At 35.3% G+C, this 26,059-nt stretch overlaps 1 protein-coding gene across 1 annotated transcript in view; it reads left to right on the top strand.

The window, feature by feature from the left end:
• Window positions 1-26,059, top strand: part of CDH7 (cadherin 7) — a 190,879-nt gene that overhangs the window by 131,746 nt on the left and 33,074 nt on the right. The window contains exon 7 of the mRNA XM_044658087.1: window positions 13,249-13,502. Coding sequence (XP_044514022.1) covers window positions 13,249-13,502 — 254 coding nt within the window. The remainder of the gene's footprint in view (window positions 1-13,248; window positions 13,503-26,059) is intronic.

A 26,059-nucleotide genomic window follows, 5' to 3' on the forward strand; every position in this document is an offset into this window, starting at 1 on the left:
TATCTTAAACTCATCATTGCTAAGGAAAGTACTCATTACCTTTTCCCCTAAACCCATCTATTTTTGAATTTTCTGTATTTCTAATTAGGGTCCTATCCTATTACCAGTGTTCAAGATTCATGACTTCAGTATCATCCTCAGTTCTTTACTTTCACTTTCCACATATCCAGGAATTTTCCTAATATTTTCATTTCTACCCCAATAATAATAATTGAATATTTTCTTTTCTCTCCACTCCCTCCTCCTCCTCATCCACCATCCTAGTTCAAACCAAATGACACCTTTTAGCCAGTCTACTGCAATAACCTACAAATTGATCCCCCTCCAACATGTTTCACCTCACCACAATCAATCTTACACAGAGCTCTCAAAAAAATAGTTTTCCTACAGCAAAACTCGAATCATGTCACTGCCCTTTTCAGGTACTTGAAATGAACTCTCTCTTCACCTCTTCATCTTAGAACTCTTATCTTCCTTTAAGACTGAGACTTCCTCTTGGTATAAACTCTCTCCCCAAATTTACTTTCTATTCATTTTTTATTTATACACAATATACATATTTTTCCTCCAATAGGATGCAAAATCTGACAGGAAATGAGGTGTAAGAACACTGAAAGTGGTCAGGGAGGGATTGTTTTATGTTATAAAGGGCTTTGAACACAAAACAGAGGATTTTGTATTTAATTCTGGAGCAGATAGGGAGCCACTGGATTTTGTTGAATAGGAGGATGACATAGTGGCACCTGAACTTTTGGAAAACCACTTTGGTGGCTGAATGGAGAATGGATTAGAATGAAGAGAGTCTTGATTCAGGCCAACCCAGCAGCAGGCTAATGCACTGGGTATGAGGTGATGAGGCCTGCATTAAAGTGGTGGCAAGGTATTTGAGAGATGTTGCAAAGGTAAAATCAATGGACATTAGGAAAAGATTAGATATGGTAGTGAGAGAAGTCCAGTCCTAGGATGATAGCCCAGGGAACTGGCAGGATGGCATTGCCTTCTATAGTAATAAGGACAATAGGGAGCAAGACAGGTTTAGGGAGAATAATGAGTCAAGTTTGGCACGTATTGAGTTTAAGATGATTACTGGACATCCAGTTCAAGATGCCTGAAAGCCAAGAAGAAATTCACAGACTGGAGGTCAACAGGAAGATTAGGCCAGGATAGGGAGATTTGAGAATCATCCTATAAAGATGATAATTAAATCTATGGGAACTGATGAAAGAACCAAATGAAGTAGCATCGAGGGAGAAGAGAAGAGGACCAACTCGGACGCCTATGGTTAGAAGGCACGAACTAGATAAGGATCCAGCAAAGGAGACCATGAGGGAGATTGACTGCCATATCAGACTAAGAAATGACTCCTTAAAATGGGCACCAAGAGGACCTCAGATTTGTGGATATGCTAAGGCATAGCCTGTCCCCTGAGGAAAGGCTGCTAGGGACCAAGCCAGGCATCTTCCACCTGCACAGGGAGTCTACCACTTTCTGATGCTTCTTCAAGTCAAAAGACCTCAGACCAGAAGTACTCATCATTCTCCTTTTCTCTATGGTGAACCAGTTCAACTCTCTACTCTCTTCCTCTCTTGAATTCTTAGCCTAGCCCTCTTATCACATTATGGGTTACATTAGCCAAGCCTCAGTTTTGTATCACTTTCATTATTTGTCACCTTTGTGCTTACACACATGAAGCTGAATGAAAATAGGGGAAATCACATAACAGTCTGGATCTCCTACAAATTTGTTACATCACCTCAAGTGGGTCCTTATCGCTAATAGGCAATCCCAAGTGTACATCCTTTACCAACTCACTATGCTATTCTCCACAAGGGCTCTTCCAAACCTTTTCATCATTCTTCAAATATCTCACTGCTTCCCTTTACTACCTCTACCCAATTGTTCTGAGAACTTTGCCTCATATTTTACAAAAAAAAAAAAAAAAAAAAATTGAAGCTATTTGCCAGGAGCTCCCTCCCTTTTCTCCCCACTTCATTTCCTATCATTCAGGTGCCTTTTGCTACTTTCCTCCTTGTTTCATATGACAAAGTGCACTTCTTCCTTAGCAAGGCTAACCCCTCTACTTATTCCAGTAATCTCATTTCATGCCATCTCTTCCAAAAGATTGCCCCCTCTCTCATCTCCACTTTTTCACTTATTTCTCTCTCTCTACTGGCTATCCTCCTGCTTATAAACATGCCCATGTTTCCTCTGTCCTGGAAATTTTAAAAAAGCATTGCTTGTTCCTTTCATCGCCAGTAACTTTCATCGCCAGTGATTTTCCTAAAACACAGATCCTATATCTCTTTTGCCCTGTGTAGCTAAATTCCTTGAAAAATATATATATATGTATATATATATTTTCTATATATCTATAGATATAAAAATATATATATATTTCCACTTTTTCTCCTCTCTCTCTTCTTAACCTTTTATAATCTGATTCTGATCTTTCATTCAAACAAAACTATTCTTTCAAAAGTAACTAATGATCTTAGTGGCCAAATCCTGTGGGCTTTTCTCAATCCTCACTCTCCTTGACCTTTCTTTAGCCTTTGACACTGTTTATCACTCTCTTCCTTGATACTCTCTTCTCTGGGTTTTTAGGGCACCAATATCTCCTGATTTTCTGCTTACCCATCTGACCACTCCTCTGAGTCCTTTTCTAAATCATATTCCAGATCATGCCCTCTAACTGTAGGTATCCCTAAATGTTCTGTCTTTCACCCTCTTCTCTTTCTTTTCTATACTACTTTACTGGGTAAAGTAAAAAAAAAAAAGTTTCAAGGATTTAGTTATTATATCTATGCTGATAATTCTAAAATCTCCATTTTCTGCCCCAGTCTTCTTGTTGACTTCCAGTCTGGCATCTGCAACTAACTACCTTTCAAATGTCTTGACCTGTATTCCAGTAGACATCTGAAACTTAAAATGGGCAAAACAAAACACATTATCTTTCCCTCTAAACTCTCAGTCTTTCAGGCTCGCAGTTCACAAGTCTTTCTCCATTCTTCACTATCACTCACATTCCATATCCAATCTGTAGCCAAGGCCTCTCCATTTCACCTTTGGAACATTTCTCAAATACTCCCCACTCTGTCCTCTGACACTACCACCTCTTGAGTGCAGGCTTTCATCATCTCATGCCTGAATGATTGCAATAGCCTCCTGGTAGGACTGACTGCCTCAAGGCTCTTCCCACTCTAATCCATTTTCTATTCAGCTACTTAAGTGATTTTCCTAAAACACAGATCCTATCATGTCAACTCTACCCACACCCTCCACTTAATAAACTCAAGTGGCTTCCTGTTGCCCCCAGGAGCAAATCCAAAATGTTCTAGTTGACATTTGAGGCCCTTCATAATCTAGCCCCTTCTTTCTTTCCAGGCTTTTTACACCTTGCTACCTAACATATGCTCTTTTATCCAGTGACCCAGGCCTCCAGGACTTTACATTAACAAGACACTCCCATCTCTTATCTCTGTGCATTTTCTCTGGCTGGCCCTTATTCCTGAGACACTCTCCTTCCTCCACTCTGACTATTGATTCCCCTGGTGTCCTAATTAAAATGTCACTTTTTTCAGGAAACCTTCCCCAACTCCTCTTAATGTCAGTGCTTTCCCTCTTTTAATTATTTCCTATTTATGCTGTGTTTAGCTCACATTGTACATATTTGTTTACATGCTGTCTGTCCTGTTAGATTACAAGCACCTTGAGTACCTGGCACATAGTAGATGTTAAATGAATATGGGAAAGTTAATAGAAGAATACTGTTGAACTCTAGTCCACAATTCCTCCAAATGCTTGAAGAATGCTTGAGGAAAACAATTGAAAAGAAATTAGATTTATGGGAGAAAAAATTAGAAAGTAATTACCAGCTTGTCACAAGAAGTACAAAATTTTGGTCAAGCAATACACTTCCTAAAAATTCAAATATATCAATTAGAAACCCATGACTTTATGATGCATTATAAAATATTGAAATAAAATCAAAAGACTGAAAAAAAAATGAAAGAAAATGTGAAGTATCTCATAGCAAAAACAAATGACCTGGAAAACACATAAATGAGAAAAAATTGGAAAATCACTAAATTAACTGAACACAATGATAAAAAAAAAAGCCTATATCCTATCTTAAGAAAGCTTAAAACTTCCACAGTATCTTAGAACAACCATGCAAAATAGAAATAAAAAGAATTCACCAATCACCTCCCGAAAGAAACTCCAGAATAGAAACTCCCAGAAACATTATTGCCAAAATCCAGAATTTCTAGGTCAAAGAAAAAATATTACAAGCAGCCAGAAGGGGTGGAAAAGAAAAAAAAAAAGAATTCAAGCACTAGGACCACATTGGCATCAAACATGATTCAGAGCCACCATGAATAAAGTAGCAGACAACTTGGAATACAATATTACAGAAGGCAAAGTATAACAACCTACAACCAAGAATAACTTACCAAGTAAAGCTGATTATAATTTCACAGGGAGGGGGGAAATGGATTTTTAATGAAACAGAACTTATCCATTCAATCCTGAAGAAAAGATAAGTGTGAGGATAAACTTTGAAGTTCAAATATAGGAGTGAAATATAAAAAGATAAACATGAATGAACAATTAAGGATTAGACAGGGATAAACTGCTTACTTTCAGAAATGGGGAAATGATACATATATCCCTTCTGAACTCTATCATTATTGTGGGACATAGGGGGAATTCATTAGACAAGGACTGAGAGTGAATCTGTTATGTCCTGATGATCTTAAAAGAATGGAAAGAAAAGGAAAGAGGAATTAACCAGAGGGGAGGGGAAAGGAAGGTTAGGAAAAATTATTTCACATCATCAGAGTATGCAAGTAGATATTTATGCAAAGAAGAAGGAAGGGGTGGAGGAAAAAGCAGACTCTTGAACCTCTCTCTCATCTGAACTGGTCAAAACAAAGAAAAATGCACAACTAAACAAACAGTAGGGTACAAAACCCTGTTCAACAGAAAAAGAAGAGGGAAGAAAAAAAATTAGAGGGAGGGTAAATTTAGGGGCAAGGAGAATCCTAAGCAAAACAAATCCTAGGAGTAGACAAAAATATTTATAGGATTTTTTTTTGAGGTGGCAAAGGATGAAAATCTGAGGGAGAACCCATAAACTGGGGAATGGCTGAACAAGTTATGGTATATAAATGTGATAGATTACTGTGGTCCTGAACTCTCATTATCAATGTAAAGATGAACTCAGATTCTAGAGGACTAATAGCAAAATGCACTACCCTTCTAATAGAGTAGGAAGAGAATATGATTTTTTTTCTTTTTCTTTTGGACATGGCCAATATGGGGATTGTTTATGTTTGATAATACATATTTTTAATGGATTTTGTTTTTCATGTGTTCTCAGTTGGATAGAGGGATTAGGGGTAAAAGGCAGATCTTGATTGATTGAAACAAACAAAATGTTTTAAAATAAATAAATATAACAGGTAATAAGTCTGGATTATGCCAAGGTATCTAATACAATCAGGGAAGTAGTAATGCAATGTGATACAAATGTATTTTGAATAAATTTTATAAAAATTACATTGCCAAATGTTTTCATGGTAAATAAACCTGACAAAAAAGAAAAATCTATACATGGAATTTGAAAATGGAAAATCAAAGTTAGGAGATCTAGGCAGAAATTTTTTCTGAAGAAGAAAAAAATCACTTTTCATGTGAAGAATAACAGAAGTCGACATCAAATGAAGAGAAAGGAAGAAATTACTGACAAGGATAATGGAGAATTTGAGCTGGGCAATTATGAATTGGGTCTTGAGAAGAATTGTACTTACTTCATGGGGTTGTTGTGAAGAAATAATACTTCAGGCCTTAACCTGCCACCAAACATGAGTGATGATTATGACAATCATAATGATTATAAATGGGTCAAAATTAAAAGGAAGTTCGATTTCCCTGTTATGCATGATGTAACATCAATTTTTATTCACTATTTCAAGGTGATAAGGTGATAACAATGAAGAAATAGTTGAAATAAGCTGATGCACATGAGATCACTATAAAAGTGGTAGAAATATCACATATATATATATAATAATCATTAGAAGAAATAGAATATTTAGCATCTTTCATGAATAGATAATGGTTATTGAATAGCTTCATATATATGTTGGTTATACCTGATTTTTTTTGCCTGAAAGATCTTTTTCACTCCATATTATAAAATTCCAATATATTTCTTCTCTCTTGTCTTCTTCTTCCCTTCTTATTCCTCTTGCTACCCAAACTTTAGGAAATGTCTTATCCATTCTTTCTTGCACAAGTTTATATCCAGGACTTGGTCTAATAACTAAGGAAGACAAGAAGAACTTATATTTGGCATTTCATCATTTTTCACACAGTTAATATAAAAATGATTATTTTTATACCATAATTTTACTCTCAAATATTACTTCATTTTATAAGCCAATATTCCTATGATATAAATAAGCTGTGAGCTAATATGCTCATATAGAAAAACAATTAGGCACATTTGTATTAATCTGTGAGAATTAATTGTGTTTACTATGTGCTAAACATTGTGCTAAGAGCTGGGAATATCAATGCAAGTAGAAAGAAAGGTAGTCCCTGCCCTCTCTATCTAATGAGGAAAAACAGCATTTTAAAAGGAAGTAAAAGGATAGGAGCATGGTAGAGAAAGTCCTGAGTGCATCAAAGAGAAGAATGAAATGTTGACACTCTATGTGCATATGCTCTAATTTTGTTATATTCTTATCCGTGTATGTGTATTTATGTGGTAATGTGTACAAAGTTCTAGACTTAGAGTCTGCAATAGGAGAGTTTAAATATTGCCTCAGACTATTAGCTGTGTAGTCCCTGAGAAAACCGTCTCAACATCAGTTTTCTCATCTATAAAATATGGTTAAAAATACCTATATAATGGGAAATTTTTGAGAAAAAAGGAAGACTACTCACAAATATTAAAATACTATGTAAATCTTAGTTATGATTATGGTTATATTTCTTTACTAAATTATGAGTAACATAAAGATAGGGAACACATAATTTAATTTTTGTATCTCCTCAGTGCCTTGCAGGAAAGTACTCTGCAACCAGTAGGGGATTGAATCCTTAGTGAAATTGATAAATGACAAAATTCAGAGAAATTCAGGTGAATCTTTTAAATAGAGTAGGGACAGTAGTAGAATCATTATTGAGGAATAAAAAGGATCTGGAGGCTTTCCAAAAGAATTCAACTTGGCCTCTATCCTAAAATATCAAATGATGAATCAGTTAAAGGGGTCTAAATCTAAAAGGAGGTCATTAAATATAATAAAAGCTCATTTGGCCATCAACCAGAAGTTAAACATACATTAAAAAAAAAGACAAAAAAGACAGTGTAGGGATTTTATTAAATTCTTCTTACCTTGTGTCTTATTAACTTAGATTCCCATATTGCAAAGCAAAAGAAAAATCAGTACCAAAATGAGGCAGAGAGAGAGAGGGAGAGAGAGAGAGAGAGAGAGAGAGAGAGAGAGAGAGAGAGAGAGAGAGAGAGAGAGAGAGAGAGAGATAGTGGTTTAAGTTTTTGCTAACATCTGCGTTCCCTAGATAAAGTTATATTGGGTTCCCACTCCCTCTTCAGATGGAAGNGAGAGAGAGAGAGAGAGAGAGAGAGAGAGAGAGAGAGAGATTTAGTGGTTTAAGTTTTTGCTAACATCTGCGTTCCCTAGATAAAGTTATATTGGGTTCCCACTCCCTCTTCAGATGGAAGTTGACAGGTATTTATTTTACCCTGTGTTAAAGTCACTCCCAAATCTCTTCCTTGTTCTGAAGCCTCTGGAAATCTCTGTGACTCAAATACTGAAAAAAAATTACTACTGAGATTCACTGCATTGGAATGGTAGTATTTCTGAGCCTGGGGCCTTGAGGTGCTGACATGGCCAAGATAGAAGGGCACTGGAGGAAGAGGCTGTGTTACACATTTCCCCATTCTCAGCTGCTGCTTCCTGGGTATTTAATCACTATGGTAAGTGTGGATCTAAAGCCAGCACTCTCTTTGTTCAGGTTCATGGTGGGGACAAAATGAGGCCCCAGTGAGTCTCAGAACATTTCACAAAGGAGGAGGTTTTATTTGTCCTAACACAATAAAATGCAACAAGAATTCCTTGGCACTGTGCTGCCCACCTCCCCAACACCCATCTCTCTCATCTGAAATCATATTTGGTCACCCATCAGTCTTGGGGCTATATTCCTGAGTCTGAAAGGCTCAGAGCCCACAGGATGTGGGTGTTTCATTGCCCTTAGGCCAGGAAGCTGTGTCAGAGAAAGTAAGGCCAGTTGGGTTTTATGGAAGAAGTTTTGCCAGAGAAGCCCCTGTGGAAGGTGGTGGACAGGTGGGGTAAGAGGTTATGTGGGATTTATGTGTGATGAGGGAGCTGGGTCAGAGTAAGAGAAGCTGCATCAGGAAGCTGCTGCCCCATCACAACACAAGGGTATCAAGCATTTGGGGAGCAAAAATGATAAAGTATGAGTAGGAAAACGCTTGACTCAAGGAAATGGGCATGGTTCGTTAGCACGGTTTATAATTTGGATCAATAGACAATTTTTAGACAATTTCTTTTTTAAATGGTTAACAAATCCCTTCTAAACTAGAATCACAGATTTAGTAGATGAAATCATAGAATTATAGACTAGACACTAAGAAGCACAGTAAAGGTCATGTAGCCAAGGAGTATCAAACAAATAAAAACTGGACTAGTGAACCTTACATAAGGATCCCTGTGGACTGCATTATTAACTTAGAAAATGTTTTATTGGACTTTCACTTATTTTGTCAAATATTTCCCAATTACATTTTAATCTGGTTCAATGTGCATTAGGCAAATTTGCCCAAAAGTTCGACACCTCTGATCTGGTCCAATCCCCTTATTTTAAAGAGGAGGAAACTAAGGCAGGCTCCTTGGATGTCCAAACCAGGTTTTTGTTTTTTTTTTCCCACTGTACCATATGATCGTCATCTTCTCTATTACCCTTCTTCATGAAGAATACTCTGACTTTGAAATTGGCTACTTGCTAATGTCAAGCTAAATTAATATTACAAAAAAAATCCATTTCATCTCTTTTCTTGATTTCTCTTCCTCCCCACACCTCATTAGTTTCATTTTCTTAATTATTAGGTTGATCTGGGAGGAAGAATAGTGTAATGGAAGAAACATTTTGTAGCACTGATGAGTGCTTTGGAGGTAAGGATTGGAAAAGCTAAATAGAACATAGGAATTTGGGGTTATGTCATAAAAATATGCTATAGGAGAAAGAACATTGCATTTGGAATAAGTGGACCTGGGTTCAAATTTTGGTTCTCTTATTTTCTCACTTATATAACTTTGGTTGCAAGTCACTTAATCTCTCTGGGCCTCAGTTTCCCTGACTTTAAAATGAAAGTATCAATACAGCTCCTGATTCCATATTCAACTTTGTCTATCATATGTTCCCTCCTGCAAGAAGAATTGTTAACTATATATGCACTAAAGAGACAACATCTAAAATGACAGGAGAAATGCATGCTGAACTGTTAATATATATTTTTGTTTTGTTTTTCATTATGAAGCAGCTTTTAGCAAATTATAAATCACTTCTGCTTTTCTCACACTACTCTTTCATATACTATATATTTTTCTTTCTTTTTTCTGTATTTATTCCTAAGATAATGAGAAAGGTCCATGTTATATAGCAAAAGTAATCTCATTCTGTCTAAAATCCTGATTTTATAAATTCCTTTATCACTGATTCCATAATAGCTTTTAGGCATCCCATTACAATGTATGCTATTGTATTTCTTAGGTGATTAGTGAGTAATTTATAGAGTAGAATAGATTAGGCCTGGTGTGCCAGGCAGAAGAACCTGTACTGATAAGACAGAGATTGCTTTTCTGCATTACTTAATGGCATCCAGATGCATGTACCTCATGTCATTGCCTTTTAGGTATATGTGTGTGTGTGTGTGTGTGTGTGTGTGTGTGTGTGTGTGTGTGTGTGTTTATTTTAATATGTTAACACAAAATAACTGTACTCATTTCTGCAATAAAAATTTATATGGCCCTCTTATGCATCATAATTTAAGTTAGAAAAAAGGACATGATTTCTCTGCTGATAATATTTAAAATTTGAATGGATATTTCAAAGATTTTTATTATTTTTTATTTATTTGAAAGAACAAGTTGAAATTACATTCTTTTAAGTTAGTTCTATATGAAGACAGTCTGTTTGGAGGTCAGAGACATAATTTTGCCTTGCCTTCATGAATGACCAGTTTAATATGAAATGTCAGAGCACACTGAACAGATTACCTACTCATAATATCCATAAAGACACTTGGGGGGCTCCATGAAAGCATTTGAGTAGGTGGGACTTTTCTCTGCATATCTTAGCTATTGCCAAATTAAAATAGTGACTTAGTTCACACCCAACAACGATTTAAATGAAAGTACTAACTAGAATATAAAGAGGTCATAGACAGGAAGGTCTAATATATGACAAAAAATCATAGCCATATTTTTGTGGTATAAAAATAAGAGGAATGCACTATCTGGGTAATAGCTGAATAAATTTTTTTTATGAATGTAGTGGATTATAAATGCACAGTGGTTAGACTGTTGTACCAGGAGTGAGGAGAAATGTGATATCACATCCAATGTCAGACATTTGTTATTTGTGAGAATCCTGGGAAAGGCGTTTAACCTTTTTCTACCTCAGTTTCCTCATCTACAAAATGAAGATAAAAATAGTACCTACTTCCTAGGGTGGCTGTGAGAATATCATGACATAATATTATTTGCTAACTGCTTTACAAACCTTGAAACATGATATAAATATTAGTTATTATTAGATGAGAAAAAAGTGAATATAAGGAAATTGGGGAAATGGGAAGATTTGCATGAACTGACAATGAATTAAGCAAACTAGAAGAGAAAGTGTAAAAAATAACCCTAGTAATGTAAATGAAAACAGCACTAAAAGGCAGATGAAATCTTTTTACTTGTTATGACTCATCTTCATCTCACAGAATTGATAGTAATAGTGACAACAGAAATCTACACTGTCTGACTATGATTTTCTTTTTGATCTGTTTTTTCTTTATTACATTAGAAGGCTCAATTAGTTAAGGGCTGAAGGGAGTGAGTCAAGGAGGTTAATACAAGAAAATGACTGCAGGATATAAACAAAAGGCATTAATAAAACAACATTTCTCCCTCATTTCCCTAGTAGAATGTAGTTTCCTTGAGACTATATTATTTTTTACTATATCCCTAGTATCCTACCATATTGCTTTACACACTATAGGTGCCTTAATAAATATTGTTCAGTCAGATAAGACTGAATTTGAAAAAGAAAAATAATCAGTGGCCAGGTTAAATTTTAACTCATTCTTCACATTTTATCCATCTTTATGGAAAACTGAGGAAAATATTATATTCACCACAGTTTTAGAGTTGTCATTGCTAGTTTTAGTTCTTTTATATCAAAGTTAATAAATTACATTAGAGCATTTATTATGCGGCAGCCTTGACACCTAGAGTTAACAAAGGGAGGCATCACTACTTGTTCTACACACATTAGAAAGGGGAAAAACTGTTGTCACTATTAAGGGTATATTTACAACTAATTCTTTGATATCCTGAAGTAAGATGTATGATCACAAGATAAGCTATCTGTGGCTACATTTGTTGATCTCTTAAAACTTCTTTAATCTACTGCACTGGTTCCCAAACTTTTTTGGCCTACCCCACCTTTCCAGAAAAAATAGTACTTAGTCCCCTGGAGATTAATTTTTTTTAATTTAATAGCAATTATTCGGAAAGATAAATGCACCTGTGGCCATCACCACCTCCCTGGATTGCTGCAGCACCCACCAGGGGGCGGTGGGACCCACTTTGAGAATCACTGAGAATGGCTTCGGTAGGAATGACTTTCCCAAATAGCACTTCATTTCCCAATAGTTGTCTACCATGCCTAGAATCCACTCCTTCCTCATCTTCACCTCCAAGTTTACCTGGCTTAATTCAAAACTCAGCTCACATCCTATCTTTTTTTTTTTTTTTTAATAACCCTTACCTTCCATCTTGGAGTCAATACTGTGTATTGGCTCCAAGGCAGAAGAGGGGTAAGGATAGGCAATGAGGGTCAAATGACTTGCCCAGGGTCACACAGCTGGGAAGTGCCTGAGGCTAGATTTGAACCTAGGACCTCCTGTCTCTAGGCCTGGCTCTCAATCCACTGAGCTACCCAGCTGTCCCCAGCTCACATCCTATCTTTAACAGTCCATCTTCTCTAAAGTACTTTCCATTTAAAATGTGTGTGTGTAGTCTTTTAGTTGTTTTGCATGTCCTTTTCCCCATGAGAATTTGAGCATCTTGAAAGCAAAAATCAGGTTTCTGCATTCTTAATTTAGTGCCTAACATATAGTAAGTACTTTATAAATGGTCATTGGTGATAATAAGAGCTATGAAAATGTAGATATTATGACTGTCGCATACATAAAACTCTCAATAAAGTAATAGCAGGTGTGGATGTGGCTTTGAGCACAGTCATCAGCTTAAGACACTGAATTCCTAAATGTCCAAAGAGAATTATTAAGACTTTCTAATTAAGGAACGTAGCTAATGCTTGCATCTGTTCCCTGAGAAATAACCAGCCTTCAAAACTTGGGATATTTTTTTTTTCCAGGTAGAATAGGCTGTGTTTCCAGACGACATAATGCACTGTTCGTTTACAGCTGCTGGCCTCTATCCTCTGTTTCTGCAGCATTCTGAATACTTCAGTGATCAGTTGCTTAATGTAGTCTCCAGAATCACTGGGACAGGTCTTTCAATTTGGAATTTAGAAGATAGCCATATTTTCCTCTCATTTTTAATGCGTCCCTCTGAATAGTACAGTTAAATTGCATGGTAGGAGAACAGTACATTGATGCCCCTGTGGAAAAAGATTTCTGCATCTTATCAGTGGCCTTTCAAGTATTATTCAAAAGACCAGGATTAGTGTAAGCAATGTACAGCAATTGAGCAGATTTGGTTAACTAGAAAAACGTTTACCATTCTCTGGTAGGCAGGAAAGCTGATTGTCCTTATTATTATTTATTGTTGCTGAATGCTGACAGTGTACTTTGATGGCAAAGTTCTTTATATCCTCATTGACATTCATAAATGAAAGAGCCCTTCTTTGCCATCTATTTAATTGGTAATTAAATTTTCCAAATAACTTTCTCTACAGGAGCTGGATTTTGAAGCCAAGACAAGCTATACACTGCGCATAGAAGCCGCCAATAAGCACGTTGATCCTCGCTTCCTCAGCCTGGGCCCCTTCAGTGATATGACAACAGTGAAAATAATTGTGGAGGACGTGGATGAGCCCCCCATATTTAGCTCCCGCTTGTATCCCATGGAAGTATCTGAAGCCACCCAAGTTGGCAATATCATTGGAACTGTAACAGCACACGACCCAGATTCTTCAAACAGTCCCGTTAGGTAATTTTCAGCCTCATTTATTTGTGTTTCTTTTCGGTTTCATGAGTTTTGCCAGGTTATGTGTTTTCACCAGCTTAGTATGCCATCAAAGTACAGCACTTAAAAACTAGTTACAAACATTGTCAGATGTTTTGATTTTCAGTCCACTGACTTAAACGAAGAGAAGTGAAGCAATATCAGTGAAACATAATATTTTCGTGTTGTAAAATAATAATAACAATAATAATAATGTTACCTTATTATCATCCAAGGTTATTTATTTTTTGTACCAGTTTGGGAGGAATCCATTATTATCCACAAGCCATAGCTTATGCTCCTATTAAATCAATTATGCTGAACCTGTGTTAGGACAAACTCTATTCAGAACTGAAGTGAATCATATCCTAGTAGCAGAATAAATGCGTGTTACAGAATGATATTCATAAACAACTTAAATCAACAATTTCTTTGTCAATCAAATTATATATTTTTATAGTTGTTTATTTGGAAGGTACAAATTGGCTTAATTTATTATATCAACTTGGTTTTGGAAGACAATGAAGTGCACATAGAACTGATATTTTAAGGATCCTTCAATTTGATTGAATAGAATCCAACAAGGATTTAATACCAGGCATTGTGTTAGCCACTGAGGGAACAGAAATAAAAACGAACAGCTTCTGCCTACAAGAAGTTCATGTTCTTTAATACTTAAACACAGTTTGTTTCTTTGAAAAGGTACTCTATCATAAGATATAGAGAGCTAGCCTTGAAGTCAGGAAGACCTGAAATCAAGTCCCACCTCCAAACCAAACTGTCTGGCTCCGTCATGCAACCAAGCTTTAAGTACTCTAGGCCAGAAATTATAAAGTTCAAAACAATCATAAATATGAATTGGGAGGGGAATGTCCTGTCTCATATGTTCCTACACTTACAACAGAGATGGAGAATGGAGGCCATAATTTTCTCCTTCCTGAAATATATAATTAAAGCAATGTTGTCCACTTTTTTCATAAATTAACTAATTAATAGTCTTTATTTTATTTTTTCATGGTAGTACCTAGAGCATTCAGCATATAGTTGGTCAATAAATATATGTGAAAGAATCAATGTTAGTACATGTCAGCTAAATTATACTGCTTCAGGCAGAATTATACTTCTAAAAGAAAACGCTTGTTTGTTCTACATATGCTTTGCAAATAATTTGAGAGTACTGTATTTAGGGGAGTATAATTTTTTATTTGATTGTTTTGTTTGTTTCTACATAGCTTACAACTAATAAGGAGAACATTCAAAGATTGCAATTCATTTTTACAGGTAAAGAGGCTCACGTGAAATGCACTCAGTGCCATCCTAGAGAACATGACAAAGAATGATTTTTTTCTTAGTATTCCTGTTTCCTACCATAGTGAAATAAACTTTGTCAATATCATATGACCGCAGCAATGCCACTCCAATAAATAGCAAGTCTAGTTTTGCTATTTAGGTTTAATATGATTGTGAAGAGTTTAACCAGGCACACATAGAATGTGCTATATAAAAGTTATTGTTATTATTATTATTATTATTATTATTATTATTATTATTATATGAGTAAACCATAATTGTTTAGAATAGGCATTTTCAAAATAAACACAGTGGAGAGAAGGAAGAAATAATGGTTTTCTCCTTTAATCATGAACCTATAAAAGAATATAAAATCTAAGATAAGTTGAATCCACATTGCTAACCCTTTGTATATTTTGTATTTATAGAACGTTAGATTTTAAGAAATTGAAGATAACTCATAGGCTATCTAGTCCAACTCATATCTCAATAGTTATGCCTTCTATTAAATCAATTATGCTAAACCTATTTCAAGACACTCTTTTCAGAAGTGAAGTGATACATATCCTAGTGGCAGAATAAATGTGAGTGTAAGAAAATGATATTCATAAATAGTTTAAATTAAGGAATGCTTTTTCAGGCAAAATACATTTTAAAAGTTGCTTATTTAGAAGGTACAATTATTATATCAACTTGGTATGCTATATAAACTTTAATCATTATTGGCTGCTAGCTGTCATCTGCCTGAAGACCACTAGTGATGAGGATTTCAGGACTTCTCTAAACAATGCTTTCTAATTCTGAATGCTTACTTTTTAAGATAATTTTTTCCTTATAATAAGCTAAAATTTGCCCCAGAGCTGTTAGCTACCCTTTATCTCTAGTTTTATCAGCTGGGGCCAAGCAGAGCAATATTAATACCTCATCCATGTGGCTCAGTGCCTGGCCCATAGTAAATGCTTAATAAATATTGATTGATTGATTGATGTGGCATCTTTCCAAGCATCTGAAGAGAATTGCCATATTCCCCACCTCCTCATATGCCTTGTATCATCTTCCTTTTCCAGGCTAAGCAAGTACAATTCTTTCTCTTTAAGCATAGTCTCAAATTCACTCCCTTTGTCCTTTAGAAAGGAAGAATTCATTCAAAAATGCAGTGCCTAAAACCAGACACCTTATTGCAGATGTCATCTGGCCAGGGCAGAAATATAGCCTGTCTCTCCTCTGACAATTTTTCAGATTAAAGATTTTTGCTTCTTATTTTGACAATAAGCTATAGTGGGGATAGATAGATTTTATCCAATAAATAGGAAGCTTCTCCTCTTGTATTCTCTTGTCTGAAATCTGACCTTGTTCAAACTCATGAGTCCTTTCTGTTTACTGGATCTTGACCTTTCTTTTCCCTCTGTGTTATTGGTTTTCTACTTTTTCGCTCTTTCACTTATTATAGTCAGGGGGCAAAGAATTATATATTGACAAAGATTTCCTTCATAACCCCTACAAACAGAATGTATCAAAGAAAGCCAGAACAATTAAGTACTAATAAATCATAAGATGTTTATTGTACATTTTAAGGTTTTGGAAGTGTCTTTTTCATAAATATTATATACTGTAGATATGATTATGCCCATTTTATAGATGAAAAAAGAATGAGATATAAGAGTTAAGAGATTTGTCTAGGATTATATAGCTATTAAGTGTTAGAACTAGAATGAAAATCCAATTCTTCTGAACCAATGACACAAGTACTCTTTCAGATATACACGTAACCTCAGGTCTAACAAGGTAGTTTGAAATATTTCATTGGTTAGGACTTTTCAGGTTTTTGTTTATGAAGCTGCTGTAGGCTAAGTGCTTTTGTATACTATAAAATACCATTTAGAAGTCAGTCATAATTATTATAGCATCATTATGGCATGATTCAACAATTTCTTTAAGCAAATGTAAAGTTCCTTTAATAAGCCCAAACTTCCAAAGGAAACAAAAAAAAAATCACCTTTTTTTAATACCAGCATTCTACTGACCTTGCTTTGTGGCATTGAGTCGCAGAATAAAGGTCATCAAAGAAATGAAAATAAATATCTCACACAGGACAATGGAGAGACACATGATGTGTTTGATAATTCTGCAATATATGACTGATGAGGAACTTCCAATTAGAGCAGGCCTAAAATGATGCCATCAGGTAATTAGCATTTGTTAGATTAGAAGAAAAGATAGAACAGGCATATGGCTAAGGAAAAGGATAATAGAAAGCCAGGATGCTCCCCTGGTACTCTTGTGGTATCTTAAGAAAGTAAGGAAAACTCCAAGCATGTTGGGTAGAACAACTGTAGCCAACTTATGGATATGGATAAGAGTTGTGTGAAATGAGTTGCCATTTATACCCTTAGAGGGATCATCCAAGCCATTGAAGTAGTAGATATAGTAGAGGTTTTGAGTACAACAGCATTCCTAAGCAAGATCCTGCCTAATAAGAAAAGTTAGTTCAAAACTAGAAAGTGAAAAAGAGGAAAAATTATAAATCCTGTTTTTCACATAAAGATAAAGGAGTAGGAGATGTGATTAAGTGGGGGGAAGACCCAAAATAGTAAAAAATGAGATGTTAAGGTATAGGAAGCCAAGCAGAGTCTGGACAAGGCTGCTAGAGGATTTCTAATTAGTCCTCTGCAGTCAGTTAAGATGAAATATAATACAAAAGTATTAAATAGCAGTAATTTTGAAAAATAACTAGGAGGAGGCCTTGAATAGAATAATGCTCAAATAATATGATAAAGAATTGAAAGTACTAAAAGAAGAGTTCTTTGTTATCATTAGGTCTTATGCTTGTACTGCTCATGTTAAATAAGTAGTTGGTTGCCCCCTTGCAGCTTTTTCTTTATCTTTAATAGTTCCATTTCTCTTGAGTTTTATGAGAGGAAAGGGTTCCTAGAACTCATAGCTGTAATACCTTATTTTATGATCTTCTCTGTTTCTCATGGAACTTTCCGAAGTGCCATATGCAGGTTTCACATATATCATTTTCTTTACTTGTTAGCAACAACACTTTAATACTTTAAAGGTTTGAAATTTTGTTGGTGTGGATTTATATGCCACTAAGCTAGATCCCAAAACTTCTCTACTTTCTAATTTTATTTTTTTATCCTTAATTTCCCAGTGCTATATCTATTCAATAGCTGGTTATTGTTTCTTTGGTTCTTTAATATTTTATGATAAGAAGTGTTGTCTCTGGTTCTTGCTGCATGAACAGTCCACCTCTTTTTCTGTTCAGATTTTTAACATTTATGTGTCTTATGCCACTATCCATATTAGTTCCCTTTATTGATTTCAAATTGAGCTTAATACTGATAATAGAATAAACCATGTCACGGTGGGTACAACAATGGATATGGAATCAGGAAGACCTGAGTTCAGTTCCAGCATCTGATACTTTTTAGCTGTATGAACCTAGAAAAGTCACTTAACCCATGTTTGCCAATCTCCTAATCCATAAAATAAATAATAATAGCATCTACACTCCATGGTTGTTAAGATAAAATGAGACAATATTTTCAAAGCACTTTGCAACTTTAAGGTGTCATATATATTCTAATTAGTAAAAATAATGATGATGATAAATAGGACACAGGTATTTGTAAAAAGAGGTGAGAGGACTAAAGCTTGAGATGGTAGAATGATAAAAACCAGAATGAATAATCTTTAACAAAAAATATTCATAAACTAATCATAAATGAACACAAATTAAGTAGATGTTTTGATGATCCTGGGAAATTCATTTAAGCTACACATTCAACAATCAGAGAATAAAATGCTGTTCTGAGAATGCCAGCATATGGATAGTTTTAGCATAACTCTCTAGGGTGCTGTTATTTCCTTTCCAAATTAATTTATTAACTGGAAAAAAAAAAGTTTGAAAACTTTAGATTCTGTTTCCTGACACTTTTAGAAATGCCTTTAGGTGAAGACCATATGTTTCAAGAAAAACAAAGCAGTATTATTTTCCAAGACCTGAAGGCACTGGCACTGTGAACTTCTTGACATTAAGCCCAATCTGACTTGTAGAAAACAGTGTGACAAGGATTGAAGAATCAGGTGTTTAGAGTTGAGTCATTTTATCTAGGGATTAGGTTTACTAAGGTTTTATTATAGCCTAAACACATGCCTGCCATATGCCACATATAATTGGGATGTGTAATGAAGTTGGGGGCACAGAGTTCAGGATTCTAGAATGAAATATGTGAGTGTGTGTTCTCAATAGAGTAACAAATTTGGTGTCAAGAGGATTGGGCTCTGTGCCCATTTCTGTAAGTGTTTGGCTCTATTGCTGGGATAATTTGATTTACCTTTGTATTTCAGTTTCTCTGATTTTTTAAAAATTCTGCTTCATTTCCACTGTGCATTAAATTGATCAATAAGGATTTTTATTGGCCTGATTTTATTAATACTGTAGTTACATAGTAGATGATTATCAAGTATTTGTTGAATAGAATGAACGAAAGATTGGATAAGTAGAGAAATTGGGGGTCAGGAAAGTTGTAGTTTAAGTATATAGTTACAAAGAGAACTGGGATTTAATACAATTTACCTTACTCCAAATTGAGAATTCTGTCAACTGTACCACACTCTTTCTTCATGATCATTCAGAAAGCATGATGATAATAAATAGGACACAGATATTTGTAAAAAGAGGTGAGAGGACTAAGCCTTGGGAGGGTAGAAAGATAAAAACAAGAATGAATAATCTTTAACAAAAGTATTCATAAACTAATCATAAATGAACTTATAAATTATTGTTTAAAAGATGTAATGATTCAGTTGCTTATTTGAGTGTGCACAGGGATATGGCTTGATTTCTATCCAAGATCCTCTCACATTTGTATCCCTAGCATCTATTAGAATGATTTGCACACATTGAGTACTTAAAATATATTTGTTGATTAAGTGCTTAACTTAAAGGAATAAATTAAGGTAATGGGAATGACAAGGTCTCTTAACTTCAATACTTTATGCCATGTCACTATTGGTAAAAAAAAGGACAGTTTAGACTGCAGCTAAAGTGGGAAATAAGATACAATGAATTTCAATATACCAGCCATGGATCATGGTACTAAATCTTAAAATATCACTGGAAATAAATATATTTTATTTTACTAATTACATGTAATAACATTTCCATCTAAGCTTTCTGAAGTTATATCATCCCAATTGTCTACCTATCTTCCTTCCCTCCTCCTTCCCAGAGCTGGCAAGAAATTCCATCTGGGTTATACATGTATTATCATGCAAAATATTTCTATATTATTAATTATCAGCGGAAATAAGAGAGGAGAAAATAAAAACATAAGGGGATCTTGTGAATTCAGAATTGATATTGTTTAGTTAGACATCAGAGTTTCAAATGTGGAATCTTGTAATATGTCTGACTTTCAAACTTTCCCTCTTTACTGACTTCTTTCCTACTGCCCCCTTGCAGGCCCTTGTCTCCCCAGTCCTCAGAAAAATCCTCACGTGATTCTTACATCCCAGTTAACTATCTTCCATAATAAATTCCACCACTTTTTTTTTCTCTCTTCTTAACCCCTCTTGCACTCTGACTTCTGACTTTATTCCATTGAAACTGATTTCTCTAAATTTTCCAGTAATCTTTTAAATGCAAGATCTAATGGCCCTTTCTCAATCCTCATTCTTATTCTCTATGCAGCTTTTGACTGATGATTATCCTCCACTCCATTTCTTTCTCCTTCTTCTTGTCCAATGCCTTCTCCTCTAGGTTTAAGGGACATCAACTGTCACCCAGTTCTTCTCCTACCTGTCACATCACTCTTCCTCAGTCTCCTTTGTGAGATCCTCATCCAGATCATTCCCTTAAATTGTAGGTATCACATGGGATTGACTTGGACTATCTTCTCCCTTGATGCTGTTTCAACTGTTGTTATCATCGGTTCCCATGGATATAATTGCTGTTTCTACTCTGAGATTCTCAAATCTACCTATCCTACTTGCCCTAAACTTTCTGCTCACTTCTAATCTTGCATCTCCAACCATCTTTCAGGTATCTCAAACTGGATATCTGGTAGACCTCTTAAACTCAACATGTCCAAGACAGAATTCATTGTCTTTCTCCTGACCCTGTTTCCCAGTTTCCAACCACATCCAGGCAGTTGCCAAGGCTTCTCGATTTCTTCTTTGTAGCATCTCTCACTTGTGCCACCTTCTCTTCTCTGACACTGCCATTAGCCTTGTGCAGCCCTCATCACCGACTGCCTAGACTACTGCAATAACCAACTGGTGAGTCTGTCTGCCTCAAGTGTCCCTTCCCCATTCAGATAACTAAGTGATTTCCCTAAGCCACAGGTTTAGCCATACTACACTTGTACCTCCAACTCAGTAAATTCAAGTGAATCCCTGTCACCTCCAAGATCCCCTACCAAATCCTTTGTTTAGCATTCAGAGCTAGCCTTCCTCTACCCCTACCACATCCTCTTTGAACTAGTGACACTGGCTTCCTAGTTCTTCTACAAACAATATCTAACCCTCTTCTCAGGGTATTTTCCCTGGCTGTCCCTCATGCCTGGAATATTTTCCTTTCTAATCTCTGCCTACTAGAGCCCAGGTTTTCTAAGTTCCCATTAAAATCCTGTTTTCTATAGGAAGCCTTTGTCCACCCTTCTTAATTCTACATGTCAATAGCTTGTTTGTATATATTTATTTCCTTATCATCTCCCCAGATTAGATTATGAGCTTTTTGAGGGCAGGGATTGTTTTGGGCTCTTTTAATATCCCCAGCACTTAGCATACTGTCTGCCACATGGAAGGCACTTAGTAAAATATTTATTGACTGGCTGACTAATAAAAATAGTGAAGTCACATGAAATAGGTGGTTAGGGAGAATGTTAGCATGGTTTAGACAAGTTGAATCTGAAGTTCTGGGGAAATATATGGGTAGAAATGTCCTGGAGGCAGTTGGATAAAAGGTTTTAGAATATGGGAAACATTTCCCTTTTAAAACTGAAGTATGAGAAAAGCATTTGTATTTGTGTTCTGGGATTTTGGGGTAATAGTTATTATACACATGGGCGTTTGACTTATTTTTGCTTATAGGTCCTCAGATAGAATATTCTAACATTACTAAGTATTGAATTATTTAGAATCTATACAATGAATATAGTTTTGCTAAATGCATTTTAGAGGGGGGGAAACTTACTTTGTATTTGGCTTATATTTATGTGTTTAATTAGCATGTTATTATTTAATTTAATTATTTAATTTATAACTTTTGACTCATCTGTATTTTCCATTATACTTATTTTTCCTCCTTTAAGAGACATAACCATACCTTACAACAAATTACATAGAAGAGGGGAAAAAAATTCACAAAACCAACCAACAAGACAAATGTTATTCATAATACTCTACATCAAGAAACCCCCCCCCCCCCGCACACACACACACCTTAGGCAAAAAAAGAAGGGAAAAGAATTGAATATCTCATGCTTGGCTCTCAGTGTTAATTTTTTCATTATTATTTTTCCATTTGCATTTTTTTGTAGTTAGATTCATCCATTTCCCAGATTATCTTCCTTCACTTATCAATTCCTATAATTGTAACATATTTATCATTTTTTCATTTTTGGGGGTTTCTTTTACCACACAGTAATATTCTATAATATTCACATGATGAAATTTGTTTTACAATATTATTTCAATGTAGGCTTTTGAATGTTTCCCTTTACCCTTTTAGAATACTTTTGACTGGCAAGAGAAAAAAAGCAACCACCAGAGCCTTGTGTAATAATTTGGATGACTTCTGAGTTCAGAATATGAACTTTAATACATTTGTGAAGACCAGTGGCATCACTGTCAAGGGAAAGAACTAACTAAGAAAGAATATGGACTAGGAAATCTATGTAGCCATATATACACATATGGATGTCTTTAAGTCTGTAAAAAGTTCTTAAGTAGAAAAATATTCATCTAATTCAATCAGTGTTTCATCTTTCTTAACAATCCTATGGAATTGAACTGGAACTTTCAATTTCAAGTGAAGAGATTGAGGGTTTTAGATTTTGGCCCACTCCATAGAAGGTAGCATGTAAAACTGACCTTACTGAAGACCCTCTTACACACAGACACACACACACACACACACACACACACACACACACACACATTCTACTTTGATGCATTCCTTTGTCTTTCCCCCCACAATTTATAGGATTTTTGAAAGATTTCATTAGTAAAGAATGAATAACTCCCAAACCCATATTCTCTCTGTCATCACTCATAGAAGACAGCATAGATCAGTTTTAAAAATAAGTCATTTTTCTTTGGACGATTTCTTTCCACTGAGCAGGTTTTTGCCTGAACAATTAAAGGTAAAGGTAATGTATATACTGGCTTGTGATCTCATATTTTTCATTACATTGAGTTGACATTTTGTCCCCTCACTGTGTTGATAGATTGTGCTGATCTATACACATTAATGATGGTTGGCAAATGCATCAGGATATAAACTTGCTTTTTGGCATTTAGAATTCTTAACACACTGCTCCTCTACATGTATTCTATGGTTCAGCCACAGTCTTCTTCCTATTTTCTGTTCCCTAAAAGTGATTCTTTATTATATAGTGAAGAGGGAGTCTGTGCCATAAGATTTCTAGTCCCCTATCCATGGAATGCTCTCCCTCCTAACTTTTGTTTTTTAGTATCTCTTTCTTACTCTAACTCCCATCACAGAAAACATTCCCCATGTCTCCACACTGGCTAGTGCCTTCTCTTTAAATGCTGCCTTCCATCTATTCCGTTTATATGTCTAGGTATGTATGGCGTCTCTCCCAAATGTAAGCCTCTTGAGGAGAGAAAGGATTTTTTTCTTTATCTTTATATTCCCAGGGGTTTATGCAGTACCCAGAAGATAGTGAGCGATTATTAAATACTTGATTGATTGATCAGCTGCTTGGACTCAAGGATCCAGTCTGGAGCAATGAGGTGAAACAAGCTGGCCCATATAAGGACAGACCCCTGTATATGGATGTGGCTCATGTTAATCAAGCAAACTAACCTTCCCTAAACATTCTGCACTAAAACATGTGGTATTTTTTAACACAAGCTGTGTGATCTTGGACAAATAACTTGACAAATCATGGTTTCGATTTCCTCATCGATCGAGTGGAAATAATATTGTCTGTATAATCTATGTAATAAGGAAAGTGTTAGCAAAGCTGGATGTCCTATATAAATTTCTTTTGCTATTATTATAAAGTGTTATATAATTTCCATTATGAGTATTATAATATGCACCAGAAATGTGAGATATTACCTGTCTAGATATGACAGTTTGGCAGGTGATATTATTTCTATATCTGATGTAGGTAGTGGCTATCCTGTAAACTCAACATATCCATGAGATTCATAAACTGAGTATCTCTAAATTTTAGTGTTGTTTAAGAACTGGTGAAAAGTGGGTTTTTTAAAGGGATCATTTGGTACCCAAAGCTAAGTAATAGGCCCTTTGTTTCAATAATGACATGAAAATATGATACATGAAAATTATGTTTCCGGCTTTAACCGCCTTTATTGTACTGCATCATACAGAACAAATGTTGTTGATTGACAGATCTTTTGTTCCCACCATTAGCCTTTCTGGGAATTTCATCAAGATTCTGAGTCTTTTTACACTGGAAGTTCTAAATATCTAGTCTTCTATGCATTAGGACACTTCCTCTTCTTTGATCACTCTAACAAAAGAGAAGTTATATACTGTAGCTTCACCAGGTACAACATAAAGATAAGTCTCTGTACAGGGCACTGAGATAAGTTATATAATTGTATTTGCAAAATATGCAAAAGGAAGATGAAAAAATGCCAAAGGCTGAGCTTCAGTAATGATTTGTGCATATTGTCACTGCTTTTGCTTCACATAAATCCAAAAGAAAATAAGATCCTCAAGACAAGGGCTCTGTTGCTTTTGTCTTTGTATCAATGTTGCATTGAACAATGCTTACACAGAGTTGATACTTAATAAGTTTGTAAGTATTTTTAGGAAGAATTAATAGGAATATGTATATTGTTGGAGAATAGAAATGAAATATAAAACGAAGATAAGCTATTAGAACAATACTCATATATCTATGTTGGTATGTGGGGCTTCATAGAGATTGAGAATTTTGACTTCACTGACCAATCAATTTGGTAAAATTGCCTGTGATCTTTTAAAGTTGACAAATTGATTGAACCTGCTGGTATGTAGAGCACTGCATACATACGGTCTCATTCTTGCATGTGGTATGTATTAAGTACATCAACTTCTTTCCTCATCTCAAAACTTCCAAAATGGATATAGATTTTACCACTCTATCCTTTAGCTGATAATTAACATTATTGGCTATTATTATTTTTTTACATACCAATCACTGTGGTAGGTGCTGGGGGTGAAAATATAAACCATAAAATGATCTAGACTCTTAAAGAACTTATGTTGTATCCCAATAAGGAGATAATATATATATATATGTATGTATGTATGTATGTATGTATAAACAGAACAAATCCAAAATTATGGAGGAAGAATTCAAGTAGATGGGAGGAATTAAGGATGTTGAATGTAGAAGATAATTCTTGGATTGACGCTGAAAGAAAATGAGATTCTAAAAGGTAGAGGTAGTGTAGACAGAATTCTAAACATAGGAATTGATAAGTTCAAAGGCATAGGGATGGGAAATGGAGGGAGGAACAAAGAAAAGACCATGCTGACTGGATTTTAGAGTGCAGGCAGAGGTATCTTGGATCTGTATCCTCAATGCAACATTCTGTCCATGGAGGTGGCAAATTCTCTGCAACTTTTAGATTGTCTTTCTTGGTGGCTGTGGCCAAAATGATTAATAACCTGGTTGCCAGACTTCTGGTAATAGTTCTCCTTGAATTTAGCTAAGCTTCTCATTTATGACAGATACATGATGATGCCAGACTACTAGTCTGTGCCCTCTGATTGTTAGGACATGTTGGATGCTGAACTCTACTGGCATAGTTGACAACTTAGAGTCACCTCAGTGACAAAGTGAGTCAAGAGAATCATGATGTATTTGCATTCATTGGAAAGAAAGGGGAGGTTTTTTTAAAGGAGATATAAGTAAGTAAGAAGAAGAGAGAAAATACTATCTCTAAGATTTATGGATAGGAGAGGAATTTTAGTCATAAGAGATGAAGAGTATTGTGAAATGTAAAATGGATAATTTTGAGTACATTCACTTGAA

This window comes from Gracilinanus agilis, chromosome 1 (genome assembly GCF_016433145.1).
Source record: "Gracilinanus agilis isolate LMUSP501 chromosome 1, AgileGrace, whole genome shotgun sequence".
Taxonomy (NCBI): domain Eukaryota; kingdom Metazoa; phylum Chordata; class Mammalia; order Didelphimorphia; family Didelphidae; genus Gracilinanus; species Gracilinanus agilis.